Below are 22,962 nucleotides of genomic sequence, written 5' to 3'. Positions count from 1 at the left end.
GCACTATAATTATTTGACGAAGAATGATTGGTTTATTTGAAATCCAATAGCCGGGACTCAATAGAAAACTGCGCTAAGACAGCAATCACATTCAATTGGTTAATTGATAGCAAATTTGGCAAAAGGTGGCAAATTTAACCAATCAGATGTATTTGCTCCGCAGCGTTGTACTCCTGAGCACAGCTAATGTTTCTCCTTCTTCTTCTTCTTCTTGTTCCTTATGGCTTTATACCCCCATAGAGGGCTAAGCACTGAACTCTAACCATACTGGAACCCGTACGCCTGTATTCGAAGCACGGTCGTACGTACAGGTCTTGCAACTCCCTTGGAGGGGGTAGTCTTCTTTTAGAAGCATTTTTCATTTCGCTTCATGACCTCAAGAGGCGTTGCGATCAAGCGATCCGTTCCTATTTCTCTCTTCCACAGCCGATTGTAGAGTGAGATAGATAAGGGGCCCGTTCCTATTTCTCTGTCCCACAGCTGACTGTAGAGTGAGATAGATAAGGGGGTCACTCGATCGCAGCGACGCTTGTGACTAAAATTTAAAATGTGCCATGCTTCAAAACCACGTCTACCCCCACCGCTGAAAATTGGGCGAGTTGCAAGACCTGTATGTAAGCCGTTCAGTGCACACATCGATTAACTCCATACAACAAAAAGTTGAGAAATGCGATGAAGTAATGTATATTGTAAATTACTTATTATTCAATGGCCAAAAAAATTGTGCCGTTTAATGGTGCTAATCTTCATTATTCAGGAAAGTTATTATAAATATAAAAAGTTATGACTATACCAAGTGCTTTGACACTTAAATTTAAGATTTTTCAAAAAGTGGAGTTAATCGATGTGTGCACTGAGAGGCTCATGTAAGACCGTGATTCGAAAGTGACCCGGCCAGCGCGGAGCTGTCTCACTCACCACGAGTAGGAGTTTGTCCTTTTCGAAATGAACTGCGCATGTGGTGTACAAGACCTGCAAAAATGTTGTAATGCCGCATTCAGGGCCAGCCAAGCCAGCACTGAAATACAAAACGTCGACCGAAAGGTTGGAGGTTCGCGCCCAGCTTCCAGCGGCATTCACCAATGGGTTTTCATATGAAAACTTAAGTGAGTATTTATACGGATTTCGCCCAACACTGTTCGGGTTCGCTGTATAAACTTTGTAGGTCCCCTCACGCTGAGTTGAATAAGGCCCGTCTCGCAAGGTACATCGCCATCTAGTGTCGAACTTCCAACCTTGATTATTAGGACCAGTTACTGGCACATGTCCCCCATTGGGGATACAGCCATAATGAAAGGAAGGAAGGAAATACAAAACGTACAAGTAATAGTGTGCCAGCTAAATATTTGGTAATAGTTAGCATTACTAATTATTTATGATAATTAAATTGTAAATATTATATACCAATTATAACATTTTTACTATTGAACTAAGTAATAAAACACAACAAATATATTTAAAAAGTTCAGCATATAAAACTATATTTTTGTGTTTTGTTCATATTGAAATTATCCTAAAAGCAAAACTATTTCTTTCATGGTTTCGCTATTCTTTTATCACACAAAAGTAGGAATAGCTATACCTATCAATTACATAATAGCCTCGATTTTTAAATTCATCATTTAAGGAGTCTGAAGCAATTCACAATAGTTAAATCAGTACGATCTGTACTAAACTTTTGCAATCATTTCTGGATTTCTATAAAGTTTTATACATTAAATAACACTTGTGATAAGTGATTTAAAATCACTTTTTACTGCGGTCAAGTCCGCCAATTTATTTAGCAGTCTTCGAAATAAGATATATGTGCCACTATTTCAGATTATGTTAAATTGGCTGTCTTTCCCGTGTGCACTGCTTTATCTCAGCTTAAACTTTTCCAGACATTGTACAGTGTGTGAACAGCAGCCTTTTACACTCGCCTGTGTCTTGATATTTCTCTTTATGCGGCCTCCACCACTGCAGTACGGATTCCAGTATGGTTAGAGCGTTGAGTGTTAGAATTCAGTGGCGCCAAGTGCCAGACAGCTAATGTTTATATGTATATTCAATATGGGTGTGTTCTAAAATTCACTGTCAGTTGTACGTGGTTGTACGCGTATCCGCCGTCTTTTGTCTAGCTGCGTGCGCAATAGGTTTTGAATATACCTTATATGAAAATATTTAAAAAATGGATGAATGTAATGGATTTATTGTACAAAATACGAGTGAAAAAAGTCCTCAATCGCAGAAAATAATTCAAAAACGAAAATCTGCTATATTTCAAAGGCGATCGCTTGCACCTCCTATAATAGGTGAGATAAATTTATCGACGTGGAGGTTATGTTTATCTTAGCTTGGTAGTCAAGAGTCTATTTGGATCTTTAATGCCCTTTCAAAATAATCTATTTTTAATTATTTTTTTTAGATTCTAATTGTACTACAAATTTTAATGATGGAATGAAACAATTATGTGACGTTGAATGTACAAAAGATAATGAGATTGAAGAAGCATTTAATTTGCAAGAATATATACAGAGTCTCAAGCAAGAAAGAAAATTATGGCAGGAGAAGTTGAGCTCCAGAAAAAGACAACGGAAAGATCTCACTAAACAGAAAGATAATATATTGCGTTCTGGGCAAGATCTTGACTTGAATGTTCTTTCAGAAAGTGAAAGATCATTTTTATTAGCACGACCAAATTATGAACATATTTGTAGCAATGGTATAAAGTTAAGTGACGTTACAGACAAAGTAGTGATGTTGAATAAATGTGTGCACAGACTGAACAACATATTTATCCAGATGATGGAAGACAAAGTTAAGGATGTTACCATAACAATTATAAGGGAAACTGATTAAATTGTATATTATCCATAAATTTATTTATCATATGGTGCAATTACTTTGTATACAATACTACAGAAGCTAAGCTATATTTGAAGCAACGGTTGTAACCTTAATAACTATTTCTGCACCACTTACAACTGTGAATATGCTCCACTGTCTTGAATTCTTTTCACATTATGTGATTCTAATCAGGATTATAACTTCTTGATAACTGTCTCAAACTATTGGTACATGCATCTAGTTATTGTTAAACACCAAATACATAATTGTATATTGTATCAAATACTTATATATAAATATTTTATTATCGAGATTCAGCATCCTGCATTATTAAAATATCTTGCGTACTACTAATGTAATTAAAAAAAAGGACCAATAACAATGTGAATTTACAATAATACTGTCTTCAATGGCGTAAGTGGCGCTATCGCTTTACTTATCAACATTCGCTCCACATTCCAAAATAACATTAGCTTCTGCTCATTCCCATTTTGAAAAATGGGTTGCCTCATCAAGTCTTTAGGTACTCTAAAATTGAGTACAGCAGCTGATAGAGTTGTCATCTGTGCAAGTGGAAGCTCTTTCGTCTTGCTGCTTTCCTTTCCCTTTGTGCCAGATATTCCTTTCTTGATGTACTACTCCGTAATTCCAGGATATGATTTATTTTACGCACAATTTCCTCCGCCGTTGCTGAATCTGCCTCAAAATCATGATTTTTGAAAGATGCTGACTGATGAAGTGAGTGATGTCCTCCTGAACCTATCACAGATCAATAAATGACATTGCCCTAATTAACGATTTAAAATTCAACGACATTGGAATTGGATTTGTTTTTTAAGTAAATTACCTATAATGGCATCCAATGTATTGGAATGCGGTGTGTATACTAATGTGAATGTTGTCTTTGGTCCTTTGTTCTCAATCAATTCACACCAAGCAATATTATCTATGTGATAGCTGACGGCACGTTGTCTATTCCAAAATCGTCCTGCACCTTTTCCAGTCAGAACTGGATCAATTTCAATTTTTTCACCAGAAATTCCCAGATGAATTTCAGTCTTTGCTCTCACTTTATTAATTATATATACCCTGTAATGATAATTTAATGTTACATGTTTCCTTTAAAGTTTGACAAGTGAAACCTACCTATATAATTGATATAGAGGTGCTTCCATTGCAGTGGTATGGCCTTCCATTTTAGCTAAGTCCTCTGCAACTTCTTCTTGTTCTTTTTCCTTTACTGCTTGATCATCCTCATTTTGTATTTCTATAGGTATAATAGTATTGTGTCTGGCTCTGTCACTGGGCTTCATTTCTACAAGACCCAATGTAGTAAATTCAAACTTCGATATAGTTTCTCTAGGATCTAAGCAGGGAAAATCCCAATCCACTTCACCATCATCTTCAGTAATGTAAAGACCATACTTTGTAATGTCTTCTCTGAATGAAAAATCTTTTATAAGGTTTGTAGAACTTTTAAAGTATTTCTATACAATTAAGTTAGAACTTACTTCAAAGGATGATCTGGATGTTCACTTGCATATTTGAAACAGATTAAACCTATGAACTCTTGAACTTTGGCAGTAGCTATTACTACAACCTGCTGAGGATATGCTCGTTGCTCCTTGGGCAGCATGCACATGAATATTCTGTATTTTCGTGCTAGAATTCCAACTTGTGCCTAGACAATAATCATAGATAAAACATTAGTTATAAATTGAATTCAATGTGATATACTGAATATACATAATAACATTTGCATACATTTCCGTCGAATCGTGCATAATCTGTGAAAGCATTTTGTGGAAGATTTGGACATTTCTCTAATTGTTCTGATAGTAAGGAGTGTCGTTTATTTGTTTTCTCTTCTTTCTTACGAAAATCCTTTCGCTGAAAGAGTTCTGACTGCTCAGCTGAAGATATATTCCCTGGATTTGGTTCCCATTTTACATGTTTTACTTTAGCAGCTTGTTTCCGCTCTAGATCCATTTTTTCCAGACGTTGCGCTGTATTTGAACGCTGTCTATGGCCAAAATCCATCTCTAAGCATATAGAAATACACATGTAATAACAGGATCTAAAGGAAAACTGGTATCAACAGATACTTAATATTGTAATGTAGTACAAAATTTAATATACCCATCGGTATGTCGTACGACTCTGCCAAAGTATCTAAATCTTCATCATCGCTATCCTGCATTCCTGGATAGCAATTCAAATATCCATTAGTCTTAAATTGTTTTGGTAAATCCTCTCCCAGCATAACCACCTCACACATTCCTTTGAAATAAAACATTGCACACTTAAATCTATAAAATATTAGTGATCTATTTTTATATAGCAAACGATTTAATTAAACGCTCAATTAAAATTGGCGCCATTCACAAATTACAAGATAGTACATTAAAAATAAATGTCACATTTTTTTTGAATGACAGTTCCTTGATCACAAACATAACCTAGATCAATTACATTTCGCACCTGTATCGTCTGTGGATATAAAGCTATCCCTGATGTGCGACAAAAGCCAATGTTGATTATCGTACAGAGCCATATTTGCATATGATGCACTACTGACTATACAGTGATTTTATTAAGAAATACCACAATTCTTTCATTCCTGCAAGGAACACCGCATTGATTTCTAAGCCCCGCATTGCTTAATAAGTTCGCATAACATAATCGAGATGGTGCAACATCACAATTTCATAATAAAAATGATGTTCACAGAAAACAAGACAAGCGACAGTAGGTTGTCCGGGATGTCATAGGGTTCTGGAACCCTAACATGGACAAGAACCGTATGATAACATTAAGAATGACTTTACCTACATCCCCTCCATATAAACTTGTTAGTAAAAGATGAGTATTCAAAATCAATAAGATAATTGGTCATTATGTACGTTCCTAATTACGATTAAAATTTTCACTCGTGAAATGTTTTCTTTATAATTTAAAGTATCACAAGGTAACAAAAGTATTTACAAGTTTTTTTTCTTATTCAAAAAAATTATTCTCTACAATATACTTTATACACTGGCATACCAAATTCCGTTCGTGCTGAATCGAACGCGACAGTAGTCTATTCAATAATTGGGTACGATAAGGCTGACGTTTTTTATTATTTTGCGGAATTTCTGTGGTTTTACGTTTATTGGATTGATAGGTTTTTTTAGTTTCTTCAGGTTTTTTATATATTTGTGTTTCCACTGAAGGAGTCGCTTCAGGTTCTGGAGATTCTTGTTTCAATTTCTTAATAGGAACTTCGTCAGGGGGCTCGTCTAAAAATATCCATGCATCAATTGACACAGTTTGGTAAATCGTTGGTTATAAAGTTAACTACCTTCATTAGAGTCACTGCCATAATCAGCAACCAAGCCAATACATCGTTCTGTCTTAATTATAGGAACAACCGTTTCTTCGTCGTCAGAAATTTTGCTATTTTCTTCTTCTTCTGTTTCTACTACTTTTGTCTCCTCCGGGATCATCTCATCACCAAGGAGCTGCGGGTCTCTGAGAACTTCTAAAAAGAAAAGAAATAATAATTTTTCAAATGCGGAAATGAAGAAAAAAACAAGTCAAAGTAAAAAAAAATTTACCTGTTCCAGGGAAACACACGAGACCCCTGTAAAGCTGTACTTGTGAACAGTCTGCGACTTCCTTAACACGTTCAACTCTCTTTCGACATTTCCGTTTTCGTTCTTTTGATACCTTTCCTGGTTTCTCTTGCCTCAATGCACGTTCCCGTCGAATAATCTCACCTCGACATACCTTCTCAGCTTCCTCAGCCTTTCTCAATTCGACATTGGCCCTCGTGGGGTATCTCCTACAAAAACAAATAGGCCCCCAAAAAAATTAATTATAACAAATCCATTATTTCTTATTGCACAAGAATTTAAAACAGAAAGATGAAAGAAATCTGCAAGTAAACCTACTTACTTTTTTCTCTCAGCAATCCACTTCTGCACGTCCTCAGGAGTTGAGAGATTTTTTATCTTTTCATAGAGTCCAGTGTAGTGTTGCATTGATATATGTTTCTCTATCAGTTTAGGATGAGCTGCAAAAATGCATCCATCAATGCCACAAACGCGATGCTCCGCTTTGTGCCTGGCTAGCATGTCCTTCGTTGTGAATTCCCTGTCGCAGACCTCGCAGTAATGTTCCTCAACCTCTATTTCTTCCTCCTCGTTACTTGTATAATTCTCATCTCGTATGTCGTATAGTTCATCCTCTTCGTTATACAGATGTGCCTGTAAAATATTTTCAAGGAATACTCTGTTCGTAGGCCTGATTGACATACATTCTAACCACCCCAATAAATGAACAAGAATCCAATAACAGAGAGATACAATAATTATTCATTTTTCTCTTCTCCCTTATCATTACTGAAAGAGCCACCACGTGCCCTCAGGATGTGCTCTTACGTACAGCCCCATGCTTGCAACCACTGTTAAATAAGAATAATGTTAAGTATTTCAATACCTCTTCTATTCCTTAAATTATGTATCTGTAAGTGCAATAATATAATTAAATAAAGCCAGTGGTATTTACAGGGGCGGACCGTAAGTGCCTATTAAAACAGAGAAAGAGTATTTTTTTTAATTTTCAAATTATTAGACTGAAATGCTTACCAGGCAATTCATCCACTTCCCGTGTTTTAGCAATTATAATTTAAGCTGTTCGGCCTGTTTCTTGAAAATTATGAATAATCGCCTCCGGGTGACAATCTCAGAAGAGAAAGACTGATAATTACGCTCTTAGCTCAATCAACAATACTAATTAGTAACAATGCTTCACGTGAAAGATTCCATTATTACTGTTAAGTGCACAATGCCAATGAGTAATGTATTTTAAATATTGTTCAACATATTCAATTAATTGTTAATGTATCCAATGACCAATCTTATCCAATGTATACATAACTTAGTGATTTTTTAAGCATTAGGGTATGCCAATTAATTACCTAATTAATTTCTACGAGAGAGACAAAACAATGATAATAATAAGAATAAAAAGAAGAACAAGAAGAAAAAGACATCCGTCAATTAGAACTTGTAGAAATATGATTTATTCTTACAATAGGAATCTTAAATACAAATTTGTCGCACTCGCGTCCGTTATATCTATATATATTTATTTTTTCGTAAACTGCTTTTCTTTTTCTCAGTTTAAATCTTTCAATATTGATTAGTCTTCAATTAATGTATAGTGGCGTGTGTGTCTGTTTCTGGAATTATTATAAACATACAGAGTGCGTGCTCCATCCGTTTCTAATCGTCAATTACATTCTGTAATTTTTATCTTTTTTTTGCACTCTTTACCGTCAAATTACACAACGATTTACAAACAACGAATAGACGCCTAATAAAAGGAAAAGAAAAAAAAAACGGTGAAAATTTGAGAGCAGAATCTCGTGATTTGAAGGGGAGGGGGGGGGGCTATAAAAAAGAACTCTTACAGTTTACGGTTTTACTTTAACGTTATCTTTACTTTACTTCGTAAGTTTAATTAGTCGAATCACTTCGACTAACGGCAAGTGGAATGCGTACCCCGAAGCACTGCGCTGGCTGAAGAGCAATTTAGGAGCCTTCGAAGATTGAAAATCCACGGATAATTAGTGACACTCTTCGATAATATTACAGAAGGGAGAAACAAAGTAGGGGAAAAAAAGAGAAAATAGAGTTAGAAATAAGAAATGTCTATTAAAAATACTAACGTTAACGATAATACTAATAATAATGATAATCACGATATTGACGTGTCGTTCGAAGGCCAACTTTGCTTTCCGGTTGTTATTAATATACGTTTAAATTGATCAACTAAATTCCCTGACAATGAAATACTTATACTTTTTCCACGTGTTCAATGTTACTTTTCTATTTTATATTTGTGTCAATTCTTTGAATTCTCTTTAATCCTGTTATTGTAACACGTTGACTTGCTCGTTTATTTGATTGTTATTTGGTGTTTGTAACAAGAAAAGAAAATGCGGCTAAGCCCCTTCGCTTATTCTGTTCTTTACCTCGTGCTCCAGTTTTTTTTATAAGCACTGATTATTGTTCTTGATAAATTTTCCGAAAACTCTAGTGGATAAGAATTTTGTGGTAGTAGATTTGTTGTGTATAGCAACTATTTGTAACGGAGAACATTTTTTATGACTCAGTAGAATCATAAAATATGAAAAAACATGCCGAGGTTATATTAGGGGTTTTCTGGGTTTGAACGTATTGGAAAATATAGTCAACGCAACCAAAATTAATAATAAAGTACTGATATATTGGCCCATTACGACGTGTCCTTCATATTGTGCATAGCGATTATATTAAATTTTAATAGTCTATGTACATATATTTCAATTGATTGATTAGATAAATAAGCGGCTAAGTTTCATGATTATTCATTACGCTAGATCGTTGTTATTTAATTCTTCCGTATATACAATCCTATGATTTTGCGAATAGATAATATACCAAACTGGACGAGAAACAAAGTCGTCGTCAGACGACTCGAGAAAATTTTAAGCTTGAAATTTGTATATTTAAAGAAATTTTTTAAATCAATTAGCAATAGCGAAATTTGATTTTATGTAACACGCAGAGACAAAAAGAAAAGAAAACAAAACAAAAAAGGTATTTAATTACAAAAAAAAAAAAGAAAAGAATTTTCATATGCGAAGGGGCCGGACCGTGACAATGATAATAATCGGTTACAAAGTCGTAAGACATTGATTGACGGCTAACGCTATGGATATTCGGTTCGATACGATCTGCACTTATGGATCGTAACGCGAAATGGTTAGAAAAAAAAGAAATGATTAAAAAAAAGAAAAACAAAAAAGAGGAGTAGCCTTGAAAAGCTTAGGACTGTGCCCGTTCGCTGGAAGGCTGCGTCTCCTTCGTAAGCTCCATTTGCTCTGATTGCTCAGTCGCGCTCTCTGTTTTCTGAACACCCTCGGATTCAATTGTACTCTTATCCTGAACTGTTTTCTGACCACCCTGTAAACCAAAGCAATCCATGAAAGTTGCTGATCGTGCCAATGGGGCCGTGACGTATTTTTTTTTTGTTAAACTCTTTTTTAAAAATGATTGACATTGGTTTGATATCTTTTTTTTGGCTTCTTTTCTTCTCTTGGAATAAAGCTTTAGTCTTTTTACTATCGTGACCAAAGGAAGAAAATTCGAGCGACAGTCTTGAAAGTCTCCATGCTAAAAATGAGGGACTTTCGCCATGCAACACACTGGATATTTGAATGGAGAGGGTACTGCGCATTATCCTCATCCCGTGAAGGGCGAACTCCTAGTGGGGCGCAGTAAATGGAAGCAATCGCTGTTAGCTGCTTGTAATGTCAATAGAAATTCATACTCTCTGAAGGATATATGGATTATGTGAGACACTTCGTATAGGGTAGATTATAAATTTCCATTGACTTTTATTTGGAAGTTTTACATACCTGTTCAGGATGCTTTGCCAAATACTCGTTCTTTGCGTCGCGTATCATCCTGGTGACTTTGTTTCGAAGGTCTTTGAATTCTTCCCATTCCTTTGCATCCTTATTCTTTTTTGCTTTAGCATAGAGCTTGTTCTTCTTTTGGATTTCACTGCGTATCTCGTCGGTCATCCATGGCTTCTTTAATTCCAGTTCCTGGATAATACAAAATATTCTCATAAGAAAACATTATAATCAGATATTTGATTTAAGAACAGAAATAAACAAATTGTATGTACCTCCAATTTGCTGACTTTCTTCGCATTGTTTATAGCTTTTGCCTTTGGGTTCACTGCACCTGGAGGAAATCTGGGTCTCATGTGCGGCAATCCTTGGGGTGGTGGTATACCTCGAGGACCTGGACGCATAAGAGGACCTCGAGGACCCATGCCTCTGGGAACCATCATAGGTGGCATCAGAGGAGGTAATCCTCGTCCTCTAGGTCCAAACAGTGGTGGTGGGCCAGGCCTTGGTGGACCAGGACGTGGTGGTAGCATTCTCTGTCTCATTGGTCCAAACATCGCACTGATTGGGGGAGGCATTCTTGGTGGCATACCAGGTGGTGGTAGTCTGCCCCCAAACCTAGGAGGTGGTGGACGCATTCCTGCAGGAGGCATTCTGGGTCCAAGTAGTGGTCCTCTATTCAATGGACTCATTTTCCAGAGAGATTCTAAGTTACAAAGCCGATAATAAGCAATAAGCATTATTCAACAGTTTAAAGGAACATATACAACCTAATGTAGTACGACGTTAAAGTATTTTTAATGACAGTACAATATCAATTATTATCACTACGTGAATAACGCGTTTCCTATTAAAAGGTTAGAAGTTCTTTATTCACTTACTGAGGATTCGAGTAAACTAGATACCAAAGAACTTCCAAGTACCGCTGAATGTTCAAAACACACCGGTTTATAAATTGATTGAACAATGATTGAGCATCCACTATTTACCGACGCTACTAATTATAAAAATATTATGAGCGTGCACGGTACAAACGAATTCCCACCCGCCATTAAAGAGTTTGTTTCATGAGAGTTCATTCGCTTTGTACTTCCACGAAGGAGACTTCCGGTTTGTCCAATTTATAATGCAGACAAAAAAGGTCATTCTTCTCCAAGTACGTTTTCATCGAATTCAAACAAAAATTCAAATACGGTACAAATTTTTTTTTACACAACAATATCTTGGCTATTAACTATCTGTTATAGAATAATCCAATAATCTCGTATTCCTATGCATTCCCTCATTGCATATAATTGCAATGAACTATAATCTACAAGAATAGTAACACAAAGCCATATTTATATTAAGACAAATAGAAATCGGTACAAACAAATTTGAATACTTTTGGTTACCATTTGTATCGCCGAATGCGGCAATAAGTCTAGAGAGTGTATAGGAGGATTATGATTACAAAATTCGTAATGGACGTTGTGTGACCATAATTTTTTTTCAATTTCATACTTCAACTTTTATCTTCTGGACTTAAAAGTTTATTCAATGAATTTTATACTGAATACTCTGTTCTAAGCATTAAACGACATTGATCTTATCAGTGTTATACATATAAATCAATTTCTGTTTTTTGAAAAAAAAAAAAAAAGAATACAGGTATTCGCATCTTCTGCCATCTGTTGACAATTTTGCTAAAGTTTTCAAGCAAGTGACGGAATTTAGAGACATTCCGACAGCCAGTCCGAGCATAATCTGTAGACATATTTTTTGTTTGCATTTTGCTTGACAGTTACAAGGATAACGTACCATTTGAAAATTAAATGTAAAGATTTAATGGCCGCTGAAAGGTCTTCCGAATGGTGCACGTTCTACCTCCAAGAAATCGATTTGTCAATTGTACGGTTACTGGCTCATCCGTTGTATTTCGAGAGTGTCAAGCCTAAATAAAAGTATTTAAGTAACAGTTTCAAGCAAGCGCCTACGAGGTAAGACGTCTTTTTCGTCGATGATTCATTACCGAATCCAAAATCATCATAGTAGCGGGAACAATCTTGCCAAATGAGATTATTTTTTGGTATAATTAGCTACTCTTAAGATTTTCACATTATATTATTATCCAGATTTCTCTGTTTTGATGTAAATAATTGGATCATATTGGTTATATATAGTCTTCCTAACGTGTATCACAAATATGCAAAATGGATCAAAACATTAAACAGCATCCTTTTAATCATTTTTACATTGTCATTTCAATGACTAATTTTTAAGTATTAAAATAATGCATAGAGCTATCTCTACAGTATATTGTCCACCTACATATTTATATAATTTATCATTTATAAGGAGATTTGTTAGTGAGGTTTCATGCTGTCAATATTGTCTTATTGTACTGTATAAGTTTATTTGAGTATTATTGCAGTGTCTTAGCCATGGAGGAGGACACTGAATATACTAAACTATCGGTGGAAGACAGATGCGTGCACAAGGTGAATATTTTTATTTGATATATTTTTATATGTGCCTTGTATTATTACTTAATAATATGATCTTCAACAGCTTTGGAAAGCAAGATTGCATGGGTATGAGGAATGTGCCAAGACTTTTCGAACAATCGATGACGAGAAATCATCAGAGTGGAACAAATTCTTGGGTCTTGTAAAGAAATTTGTTGTAGACAGTAATGCTGCTGCGCAAGAAAAAGGTCTTGAGGCTGTTCTGGCCTATGTGGAGAATGCTGCTGCGGCTGGAAAGTATGTCATTGAGAAGAGAATATCATTTTGACTCTTTCACTTCATGGAATTTCTTATCCCATTCTTAGAACTGTTGGAGAAGTCATGAATGGTATTGTAGCCAAGTGTATTGCTGCACCAAAGGCTAAAACAAAGGATCTTGCTGTACAAATTACACTTATGTACATTGAGATTGAAAAGCATGAGGCTGTCCAGGAAGAACTACTGAAAGGAACAGAAGCGAAAAATCCTAAAATTACTTCTGCCTGTATTGCTGCATTAACTCTTGCACTGCGGTATTGATAATTTAAAATGATTCAAAATTGTATAGCACCCAATACTGTACATAAAGTAATGTACAACTTTTTGAATACAGAGAGTTTGGTCCTAAGGTGATAAATGTCAAACCACTGATTAAAAAGATGCCAGCATTCCTGGAGGATCGTGATAAAACAGTAAGAGAGGAAGGTAAAGCAATGATCATCGAAATTTACAGGTATTTGATTATACTTCATTTTATAACACAAACTTCTTAATGATCTAAACATTTTTTATCTTAATTTAACGCTTTTGTCTTCAGGTGGATCGGCGCCCCATTAAAGCAACAATTGAATACCCTAAAACCAGTACAAGTCACTGAGCTGGAGACTGAGTTTAATAACATGAAGCAAGAGAAAGCAGTGCCTACGCGGTATTTGAAATCTCAGAAACCGAAAGTTGTATGCGTAGCTGACACTGCAACTAATGGCACTGACGAAGGTAAGAAAAAAGTAATCAAGCGAATGCAATCAGGCTTCAGTTTCGAATTCTCGCAGATGAGAGGGAAGAAGTTGATGACGTGGATATACCGGATATTGATCCATATGAACTCCTGGAGCCTGTTGACATTCTATCAAAGTTACCAAAGGATTTCTTGGAGAAGGTTGAGGCTAAGAAATGGCAGGAACGTAAGGAGGCCTTGGAAAGCCTTGAAACACTGACGAAGAATCCAAAATTTGAGAGTGGTGACTATGGTGATGTTGTTCGTGCTTTGAAGAAGGTAAATACGTACTTTAAGCATTTAATTAAAATCTTGAATTCAGTAAATATTAAAATCTTCTGACGGTGTACGAAATTGAATGTAATTAAAATTTATATTTTTATCGTGCAGATCATCTCCAAGGACGCCAATGTCGTGGTGGTGGTTCTAGCTGGAAAATGCATGGTAGGCCTTGCTACCGGTTTAAAGAAACGCTTCCAACCTTATGCAACTGCCTGTTTACCGGCAATTCTGGAGAAATTCCGTGAGAAGAAACAAAATGTTGTGCAGGTACTTCGTGAAGCTGCCGATGCTATTTTTTTAAGTGTGAGTACAATTTCCTTGGTGTTCTGGTGGACATGGAATATTTTTAATAAATTTCTCTTAACTTAGTGGTTTTTGTCGTTGTTAAGATCAATATCGAGACAATCCTGGAGGACTCCCTGGCTGCACTAGAAAATAAAAATCCTGCTGTGAAGGCTGAAACTGCTGCCTTCTTGGCCCGATGCTTCACCAAAACACCCCCGACGAGTTTAAATAAAAAATTACTTAAAGCTTATACTGGTGGCTTGGTGAAGACTCTGAACGAGCCAGGTATTTCCTTTATATACAAAATATTTTCAATTTGTTCATGTAGCTATGCGCCGCTGACTCAAAAATAGTTGTATATTTAATTCTTTTGTTTATACACAGATCCAACAGTCAGGGATAATTCGGCGGAAGCGTTAGGAACAGCAATGAAACTTGTCGGTGAGAAGGCAATTTCACCGTTCCTGACTGACCTGGACAATCTGAAGATGACAAAGGTAGGCAAGAAATAAGGAGAATGAAATCTAAATCGATCAGCGTTGCAATATCAATTTACGAAATGTATACTTCGTTACTTGACAGATTAAGGAATGTTCCGAGAAGGCTGTTATCTTGGTAAAAATACCAGGAACGCGAAAGGCTGCAGACAGACCCAATACTGCTCCGGCAAAAGTGGAAGCATCTGCGAAGTCCAGGGAAACAGAAACTGTAAAAGCTATTAAAAGACCTAATACAACAACAAAGAAAGCTCCGGCAAAGAAACCATCAGGATCTTCCACGACGAACCCGAGTGAGTTTAGCGCTAAAATAATTATCTGAAGTAAATACTTCTGTTACAAAATCCTAATTTTTAATTTCTCTTGTTATTGAAGCTTCGAAGAAGACAGCCATGTCTAAAGTGCAGACTGAGAAGAATTACAGTAACGAGGAAATCGAAGAAATGGCCGCACAGATGTTAACAGACGATATCATCTCGGGTCTGGTTGATAGCAACTGGAAGACACGATTGGCAGCTGTGGAGCAGCTCTTGGAGACGATTAAAGATATGAAACCCGCTGATGTGTCTTCGCAAGTGATTGTACGCACCCTTGCCAAGAAGCCCGGCTTCAAAGATACAAACTTTCAGGTACTCAAGCTTCGATTGGAAATCGTGAAGATGCTAGCTGAAAATTACACCTTCACTAGGTAAATTATTTGAGTGTTTAGTGTATCATACAAATAGTAATATTCTTTGATATTTTTTAACTTCAACATTACTTATCGTTTTGCAGCACTGTTTCCGAATATTGCATAATGGATGTCACAGAGAAATTAGGTGATGCGAAAAATAGTAGCGTAGCTGCGGATACCCTGACTGCCATTGCCGAGGCAACGAGCTTCGAGGCCGTCGCCAATGAAATCACTGCATTTGCTTTTAATCAAAAGAATCCAAAGGTTCAGCAGGAAACTTTGCTTTGGTTATCCAGAGCTTTGATGGACTTTGGCTGCACGTGAGTATTGCCATTATCATTAAATGATCACAATTTGATTTCATTATCTTATATGTGGATAATTTTCCAGGATTAATATTAAATCGATTATGGAGAATATTAAGAAAGCCGTGGCTGCTACTAATCCTGGCATTAGGACCGCCGCTATAACTCTCTTGGGAACCTTATATTTATTCATGGGTAAACCATTGCTTGTCTTTTTCGAGAATGAAAAACCTGCATTGAAACAGCAGATTGAACAAGAATGCGAAAAGGTATTTAACGAATACCTACTTCAGGAAGAGTAGAGATTAAATATTATATTTTATGTTTCAGCACAATGGAGAGAATCCACCAGCGCCTACTCGTGGTGCTAAAGGTAAGAAAACCAAGGCTCAGGTGGATGATGAGGATACTGAACTCGAAGAGAAGGTTTCTGGCAGCCAACCGGATATTTCTGATCTTCTTCCAAGAGTAGACATCAGCGGACAAATAACAGAAAATCTCCTTGTGGAATTGTCTGATAAGAATTGGAAGGTAAGGAGGATCAAATTGCTTCTTTTTAAACTAGATTGTTAACTATTTGTATAAATTTCAAGGTACGCAATGAGGGTTTGCAAAAGGTGAATACCTTATTGAATGAAGCCAAATTCATCAAAGGCTCTATCGGCGACCTTCCACAGGGATTGGCTTTGCGGCTGGTGGACAGTAACAGTAAAATTGCACAGTCGACATTAGGAATTTGCCAGACTTTAGCAATTGCCATGGGCCCACCTGCGAAACAACACATTCGCACTTTATTCCCCGGATTTCTCCAATGTCTGGGTGACTCAAAGGTTTGGAAGATTTTGTCAGATACCTTACGTAAAGGAACTTTCTTTTCTAAATATGAATATCCTTGTAGAATTGGATAAGAAGCGCTTCCATAGCCTGCATCAATACCTGGGGAGATCAGTGCGGTTATAAAGAATTTTTTGAGGCAGAAATGATTTGTGATGCTTTGAAATCAGGCTCGCCAACCCTGAGGATTGAATTATGGAATTGGCTAGCTCAGAAATTGCCCACCAGTAATTATCACTTTGTACTCCCAAATATTCTGCATACCCTTTCGCCCTTTTCTTATATGATTTTCTTTGACAGTTCCAGTTAAGCAAATTCCTAAGGAGGAATTAACAGTATGCTTACCACACTTATACAGCAACCTGGAGGATCGTAACTCTGATGTGAGGAAAAACGCACAGGAAGCCGTACTGGGATTTATGATTCATTTATCATACGAATCCATGACTCGTACTACAGAAAAATTAAAAGTAACATCCAGATTTACTTTATTATCATGATAAAAACCAAAATTCTTATTTTACTAAATATTTTTATTGTTTAAAGCCTGGGTCAAAGACTGTAGTTCTAGCAGCCCTGGATAAATCCCGTCCTAACTTACCTTTGAAGCCCTTACCAAAAAAAGCACCACCAGTCGAAGATTCTGCACCGGCGAAAACCGTAAAGAGTGGTGGTGCTGTAAAAGCAGCTAAGGCTACAGTGAAAACAAAAGTATTATTCTTTTTTCTCGACTCAAAGGAAAGAAAGTCAATGTATACATTAATGGATTGATTTTCCTATTTTGGATAAATTTTTTTTAGGCCGGAGCTGCCTCAAAACCTAGTAGTGCCAGGAAGAAGGATGATGACGTGGACACGAGTCCTCTTTTAGCTATAAATAATCTGAAGCATCAACGAGTGATTGACGAGCAAAAATTGAAAGTTCTCAAATGGAATTTCACGACGCCACGCGAAGAATTCGTGGATTTATTAAAGGAACTTATGTCTTCGGCAAATGTCAACAAGACACTTATGGCTAATATGTTCCATTCTGATTTCCGATATCATTTAAAAGCCATTGAATCTCTGACCGAGGTGAGGGAATTAAGGTTATTTTGTATGATAAATAGATATCGATTGTATAATTTTATTTTGTTGGCATATAGGATTTAGCAGGAAACAGTAAAGCCCTTGTGTCGAATTTGGATTTGATTCTCAAATGGCTCACTTTGAGATTCTTTGATACGAATCCCTCAGTTTTGCTCAAAGGTTTGGATTACCTGCAAACTGTCTTCAATCTTTTGATAAAAGATCAGTATCACATGCTGGAGAGTGAAGCGGCGTCCTTTATCCCTTACTTAATAATTAAGGCGAGTATCTATTGAACGTTTGACATATTTAATAAAGATAAAAATCTAAGCAAAAGCTAATTATCTTTCTCAACAGATTGGCGATCCAAAGGATGCTGTGAGGAACGGTGTCAGAGCTTTGTTTAAACAAATAGCTCTTGTTTACCCAGTGAGTAAATTATTCTCGTATGTGATGGAAGGATTAAAGTCTAAAAATGCTAGACAAAGGACAGGTAAGCACAATGAAAAATTCTACAAAAGTGTATAACTCCTCTTGGAAAAACTATTAAATCTCTTTTCTATCACTTATTATTTTATCAGAATGTCTGGATCAACTGGGTTCATTGATCGAGAATTATGGCGTCACTGTTTGTCAGCCATCACCATCAGCAGCCCTGAAGGAGGTCGCCAAGCAAATAGCAGACCGTGACAATTCCGTGAGAAATGCAGCACTAAACTGTATCGTCCAGGCATACTTCCTGGAGGGAGAGCGAGTTTTCAAACTAGTTGGACAGGTACATATCGTTCTTCTTCTTTTTTATCAATTATCTATACGACATATATTATCTATTTTGATACTTTCAGATATCTGAAAAGGATCAATCACTCCTAGACGAGAGGATCAAGAGAGCAGCTAAGAATCGTCCAGTAAAATCTGCATCTTCGGCGCGCATCGTGGTGCCCCCAATTTCGGTTTCTGTTGCGGCAGCTGAGGAAGTCGAGCAGGATTACGAAGAGGAAAACGATGAGATGCAGGAACCACCTGTAGATATATCAAACGAACGGTAAGTCCGCCTTCTGAGTTTAAAATGATGTTTCTTTTGCTTTCTGTTATTTTTATTTTTATTGGTCTGTCTTTCATCACACTATCCTTTTCATCTTTGTTCGCTGCGTTCTCTCTATTGCATGCGCTTGCTTCTCGTCGTGCTATCCAGGAAAGAATTATGCACTGCGTCAAAGGATGACAACAACTGCAAGGCGACTGTCGTTAAGGAGAGCTTGGTTATCGAGGTCAAGGAAGATTGCACAGAGAAAAATGCACCGCCGGACAGCAATGGGAACTTGAACATGACACAAATGTCTGTGCTTTTTAAATTATTCGCTAATACGTTGATAAATTTAATGGTGGATTTTTAATTCTCTTTTATAACTACACAAAAATTTCATTCATTGCATAACTAACATTGCTTTGCTTCTCATAAAAATATTTGTCTGATTGTATTTAATATTATATTTGTCATTAAGAAACTGGATATTGATGTTACTTTTATTGTATTAGATACTCTCCACAATCTATACACAACAAAGTCACTGGACCCTTCTGTCTCGATATGAATTTACTACAGCAAATCGAATCCACTGGTCCAGCTGTATGTAAGGATCCAAAACTTGTCGAGCCAGATCTTGGCTTCTTGGATGAACCTCTAAAACATCCTAATAGGATACAAAATCAGTAAGTATTTAAAAAATTTTTAGGAACTTTTTATTTTATATAATAAAATTTGTTTGATTCTTCAAGAGCTGCACCAATCATCGCGCCAAAATTATTCTCTCCAAAATCTCCATCGACATCACTTCTGACAGCACATTGTACCAAGGAAGAAAATCTGGACCGCAACATCCTGGCAATGGCTAGCTTGGACTTGCCTGTAGCAATTCAGGCTATGAACAGCTTTGAAAGTGTTAGTAATATTCAAAATCAAATAATGACGGTCTACGAGATGTTACTTATCACTATTCTCCTTATAGATTCTGCACAGTCATCAAGCATCAATGCTACAATCCAAGGAAGACAAGTTTATCTCCTCAATTATTATGCAACTTAAATTACTGCAAACTTATTCATTGCATCAGAATAATGATGACGTATTGAAAGGATTCCGTGCTACATTTATGGTGATTCTTGCGGTAAGAGCAACACTAACAGAATACGGATGCTAATAGAGTTTTTTTTTAAATGTGTTTCTTATATACTATTTTAATATCTTTATAAATTTTAGTTCTATGAGACTGGTATTCTGGGTAAGAACGTTCCGCTACTCCAGTTGAAGGAACTCGTGCACGAAATGATAAGTCTTCTGGCAGAAAATAAATTGGATAGACATAACGAACCGGAAGCGTACAACCGAGTGATAAATAGTATCGTTGTGAAGATGATTGATCATTCTGATCATACCAATATAATATGGTGAATATAAAAGAACAAAATTATCAATACGTATAAGATATGGCTTTCTTAATGACAAAGGTTTCTTCATTAGTGTTTTGATTAAATTGCTACATGATTGCACTGAGTCTAATGAGCCACCGAAGTACGAAGAACTGATTATGAAGTGTCTCTGGAAAATAATTAAAACTATACCAGCTTGGGCATCTGATTTGGATTATGATGCAATACTTCTGGAGGTTCATCATTTCTTCAAGGCAAGTATAAATAAGTGTTTTGTAATGATCCTAGGGGTATTTTTTATTATATTTTGTTGCTATTGTTACTCGTAGGATTATCCTTCGTCGTGGTGGAAGAAGAGGAAGTCTGATACTCCAATGAGAACTATTAAAACAATTTTACACGGTATGACTAAAGTAAAAGGAAACAGTCTACTGAATCATTTGACTCTCGTGAACAATACTAAGGAATCGGAACTACATTCTTACCTCATAAGACTAATTGCGGTAAGAGAAGTTATTAATATTTATCAAAGGTGTTCTTATGAATATTTAATAAAATGACTACATTGGAAACTTTCGTTTCGATAGACTTGCAAGCCAGATGATCCTAACTCTGCTTCGAGAGCAAGTAGCAAGTCTAATGCTATCAGCAGATCGCAAAGACATTTGGCACAGTTTACGCATCAGCAGCTTTCTGAAATATTTACTAAGATTGGATCGAAGCATCAGGCTCAGGAGGTATGATAGCCTTGTAATGTTCACTTTCAACTTGAGTAACATAAGCAGTGATACAACAGATAACCTTCTGGTTTCTTAGGGTTTGGCACAATTGTACGATTTTAAGCAACAGTATCCAGATGCTGATGTTCAACCTTACCTAGTGCAATCCCATCAGTTCTTCCAGGACTTCATCGAGAAGGGTCTCAGGCAGATTGATCAAGAGAGAAAGAGTCAGGGACTAATATCAGCAAACAATCAATATACTGCAGGTAATTAATAATATATATCTTGTATCGCAGAGACGATAAATTGCCTAAACTGCTTCTTTAAATCTTTTTTTTTTCTTTTGAATTAATGTCTTTATTCTTATTCTTTATGACAAACAACAGCTTCCGTAAGCCCAACTTCCACAAACGAAGTAAAATCCCTGATGGACCCTATGTTGAGATTGGAGAGACTTCGAAGCCTTGAAGCCAAATGGAATACAACAACAAGCCAGTCGAATCCCACATGAGTACCTCGTAAACTACAGCAAGTATTTCATCAGATCAGTTCTCAGCCGAATCCTTTAATTAAGTTCCGTCGATAAGTGAGATCATGATAATTTCAATCTAGGCAACCCATAATGGCTTATAATCTGTTTCTACGGATGAAGAAAAAAAAGCAGATTGTAGATCACGTTATTTCAAGTTCGCTTTCGAGAACAATAAGCTAAAAAAAGATAATATAAATTAGTTAAAGATTGAGGCAATGACTCGAGAGAAAAAAATTGAAAACAAGCCACTCGTTATATTATAAAATTGAAGGACTAGTATTAAATAACGCGATTTATTTTATTGGGCCATAGTAAGATAAACGAAAAAAAAAGAAATGAATAAAAGACACGTACTGAAACATATAATTAACGAAGAGTCAGAGGGGTTTTAGATTTTAGATGAAGAAGAAAGAAGTCGGGAAAAATAGAGAAAATGAACAATGAGATAAACAAAAATGGCCGATAAATCCTCACACAGCTCTCTCCCACTCCGAGACTCGACTCTCTTACTCCTTCTCACTGATTCTCAATTTTTCTGTTAGTTATTGTGTAGTCGAATACTAATTATTATTAACGAATTATGATACTCACGTGTTACAAGTATCGATTTATTGATTAATATGCTACTCGTGATTATCGAGTTAATTCATCTTGCTGTCTTCACCCTCGAATTGTCCCAATTTCATTAAGAATCGTCATACCAAATCAGTCAAAAATGAATCCATGCGCTCTGATTGTATATGATGATTTCTCCTTTTTACAATTTATTCTTTTTTTTTTTATGCGATTCCGTCGGTTATCATGTTATTTTAACTAATGGCACCGTAGAACCTTAGGCAAAGTCTACGAGTGTGGCAGGCGTAATGTAACTACGAGCAATCATTCACCTCAAGAAGTTCATCTGATAACTTATCGATGCTTAAAGCTATCTCATGACTACGCCTATCGGTAGACTGTGCCTTAATTTAGGTGATTAATTAATTAGCCTCATTAATTTAAATTTGATTGGCGCTCGTAATTTATTACAATTTTTTCGTCCTATTGTCCGTACTTATGAAATTTTTAAATACGCGATTAGAATGTTAGGTAACGGAAAGGACAGGTAAGTCGCACGGTACGATTTAACGTTAGATATTGTATTATTTTTATAATATGTATATGTGACGTGCAAAGGTCGTTGTCGCCGATAATGCATAGTGTGTTATATTAAGAGTTAATTGAAAGATCTAGGAGACTTATTTACGCTTGTCACGATATTTGTTTTTGTCTTCTCATTTTTATTAGAAACTTCTTTTTAATCTGGCAGGTCCATCCATGGTTAATTTTCTGGCCTTTCAATTACATTTTTTTTTAAATTTAAAAATGTTCAGTTTTATAAGTGTATGGATATATTTTTCGCTATTTTAGTACGAAATGACCATTACTATCTAAATTATCAAAACGAGACTATTATATAGTTCATCATATTTGCAATAAACAATTGTTAGACAGAAAATATGTAAACATTGTAACGGACAGGGACCGAATATATATTAAAACAGTAAGAATTGCATTTTTTTTCTTCTCTCAATAT

At 36.1% G+C, this 22,962-nt stretch overlaps 4 protein-coding genes across 6 annotated transcripts; 2 read left to right on the top strand and 2 right to left on the bottom strand.

Moving 5' to 3' along the window:
• Positions 1-702: 702 nt before the first annotated feature.
• On the top strand, positions 703-3,142 carry LOC107268571. The gene is made up of 4 exons (XM_015741488.2): positions 703-1,106; positions 1,166-1,349; positions 1,884-2,294; positions 2,408-3,142. Exons 3-4 carry the CDS (start codon positions 2,171-2,173, stop codon positions 2,839-2,841), a joined length of 558 nt encoding a protein of 185 aa, XP_015596974.1. The 5' UTR covers positions 703-1,106; positions 1,166-1,349; positions 1,884-2,170; the 3' UTR covers positions 2,842-3,142.
• LOC107268570 (target of rapamycin complex 2 subunit MAPKAP1) lies at positions 2,838-5,624 on the bottom strand. Of its 2 annotated transcripts, none has more exons than XM_015741487.2 (7): positions 5,311-5,607; positions 4,969-5,109; positions 4,594-4,871; positions 4,341-4,510; positions 3,976-4,269; positions 3,677-3,918; positions 2,838-3,588 (listed from the first exon to the last, which is right to left on the bottom strand). In XM_015741487.2, exons 1-7 carry the CDS (start codon positions 5,381-5,383, stop codon positions 3,389-3,391), a joined length of 1,398 nt encoding a protein of 465 aa, XP_015596973.1. In that variant the 5' UTR covers positions 5,384-5,607; the 3' UTR covers positions 2,838-3,388. The 2 variants fall into 2 exon arrangements, with proteins under 2 accessions (XP_015596973.1, XP_024941627.1); XM_025085859.1 differs by having other exon boundaries at positions 3,467-3,599; positions 5,311-5,624.
• Positions 5,625-5,752: 128 nt separating this feature from the next.
• On the bottom strand, positions 5,753-11,365 carry LOC107268569 (nuclear fragile X mental retardation-interacting protein 1). Its single transcript, XM_015741486.2, has 7 exons — positions 11,161-11,365; positions 10,555-10,985; positions 10,280-10,471; positions 6,769-7,079; positions 6,429-6,655; positions 6,173-6,352; positions 5,753-6,110 (listed from the first exon to the last, which is right to left on the bottom strand). Exons 2-7 carry the CDS (start codon positions 10,969-10,971, stop codon positions 5,827-5,829), a joined length of 1,611 nt encoding a protein of 536 aa, XP_015596972.1. The 5' UTR covers positions 10,972-10,985; positions 11,161-11,365; the 3' UTR covers positions 5,753-5,826.
• A 643-nt stretch (positions 11,366-12,008) lies between these two features.
• On the top strand, positions 12,009-22,933 carry LOC107268549 (protein mini spindles). 2 transcript variants are annotated; one of them, XM_015741436.2, is made up of 34 exons: positions 12,009-12,258; positions 12,693-12,759; positions 12,830-13,023; positions 13,092-13,298; positions 13,379-13,498; positions 13,583-13,761; positions 13,818-14,041; positions 14,153-14,347; positions 14,434-14,614; positions 14,714-14,826; positions 14,912-15,119; positions 15,202-15,514; positions 15,601-15,819; positions 15,890-16,073; positions 16,135-16,335; positions 16,398-16,634; positions 16,703-16,865; positions 16,939-17,108; positions 17,185-17,349; positions 17,439-17,711; positions 17,783-17,986; positions 18,063-18,198; positions 18,287-18,480; positions 18,551-18,750; positions 18,901-19,044; positions 19,245-19,418; positions 19,485-19,647; positions 19,715-19,873; positions 19,966-20,153; positions 20,227-20,389; positions 20,465-20,638; positions 20,723-20,872; positions 20,952-21,123; positions 21,244-22,933. In XM_015741436.2, the coding sequence occupies exons 2-34, from the start codon at positions 12,703-12,705 to the stop codon at positions 21,366-21,368; spliced, it is 5,949 nt and encodes a 1,982-aa protein (XP_015596922.1). In that variant the 5' UTR covers positions 12,009-12,258; positions 12,693-12,702; the 3' UTR covers positions 21,369-22,933. The 2 variants fall into 2 exon arrangements, with proteins under 2 accessions (XP_015596922.1, XP_015596923.1); XM_015741437.2 differs by lacking the exon at positions 18,901-19,044 and having other exon boundaries at positions 12,010-12,258.
• The last annotated feature ends 29 nt before the right edge of the window (positions 22,934-22,962 follow it).

This window comes from Cephus cinctus, unplaced genomic scaffold (assembly GCF_000341935.2).
Source record: "Cephus cinctus unplaced genomic scaffold, Ccin1 Ccin1_scaffold0564, whole genome shotgun sequence".
NCBI classification, from domain to species: Eukaryota; Metazoa; Arthropoda; class Insecta; order Hymenoptera; family Cephidae; genus Cephus; species Cephus cinctus.
Note: the sequence above shows the minus strand (reverse complement) of the source record. Positions and strands in the feature narration are given on the sequence as shown.

What these genes read in the sequence shown, in the direction of transcription:
- LOC107268571 (XM_015741488.2), top strand. Translation starts at nt 2,171, where the DNA reads ATGGATGAATGTAATGGATTTATTGTACAAAATACGAGTGAAAAAAGT. An exon ending in GCTTGCACCTCCTATAATAG is followed by an intron (nt 2,295 to 2,407) that starts GTGAGATAAATT and finishes TATTTTTTTTAG; the next exon opens with ATTCTAATTGTACTACAAAT.
- LOC107268570 (XM_015741487.2), bottom strand. Translation starts at nt 5,383, where the DNA reads ATGGCTCTGTACGATAATCAACATTGGCTTTTGTCGCACATCAGGGAT. An exon ending in CATCCAGATCATCCTTTGAA is followed by an intron (nt 4,270 to 4,340) that starts GTAAGTTCTAAC and finishes TTTTTCATTCAG; the next exon opens with AGAAGACATTACAAAGTATG. An exon ending in CCTCTATATCAATTATATAG is followed by an intron (nt 3,919 to 3,975) that starts GTAGGTTTCACT and finishes TTATCATTACAG; the next exon opens with GGTATATATAATTAATAAAG.
- LOC107268569 (XM_015741486.2), bottom strand. Translation starts at nt 10,971, where the DNA reads ATGAGTCCATTGAATAGAGGACCACTACTTGGACCCAGAATGCCTCCT. An exon ending in TGGATTGCTGAGAGAAAAAA is followed by an intron (nt 6,656 to 6,768) that starts GTAAGTAGGTTT and finishes TTGTTTTTGTAG; the next exon opens with GAGATACCCCACGAGGGCCA. An exon ending in TGGCAGTGACTCTAATGAAG is followed by an intron (nt 6,111 to 6,172) that starts GTAGTTAACTTT and finishes GGATATTTTTAG; the next exon opens with ACGAGCCCCCTGACGAAGTT.
- LOC107268549 (XM_015741436.2), top strand. Translation starts at nt 12,703, where the DNA reads ATGGAGGAGGACACTGAATATACTAAACTATCGGTGGAAGACAGATGC. An exon ending in AATGCTGCTGCGGCTGGAAA is followed by an intron (nt 13,024 to 13,091) that starts GTATGTCATTGA and finishes TCCCATTCTTAG; the next exon opens with AACTGTTGGAGAAGTCATGA. An exon ending in TGTCTGATAAGAATTGGAAG is followed by an intron (nt 16,336 to 16,397) that starts GTAAGGAGGATC and finishes ATAAATTTCAAG; the next exon opens with GTACGCAATGAGGGTTTGCA.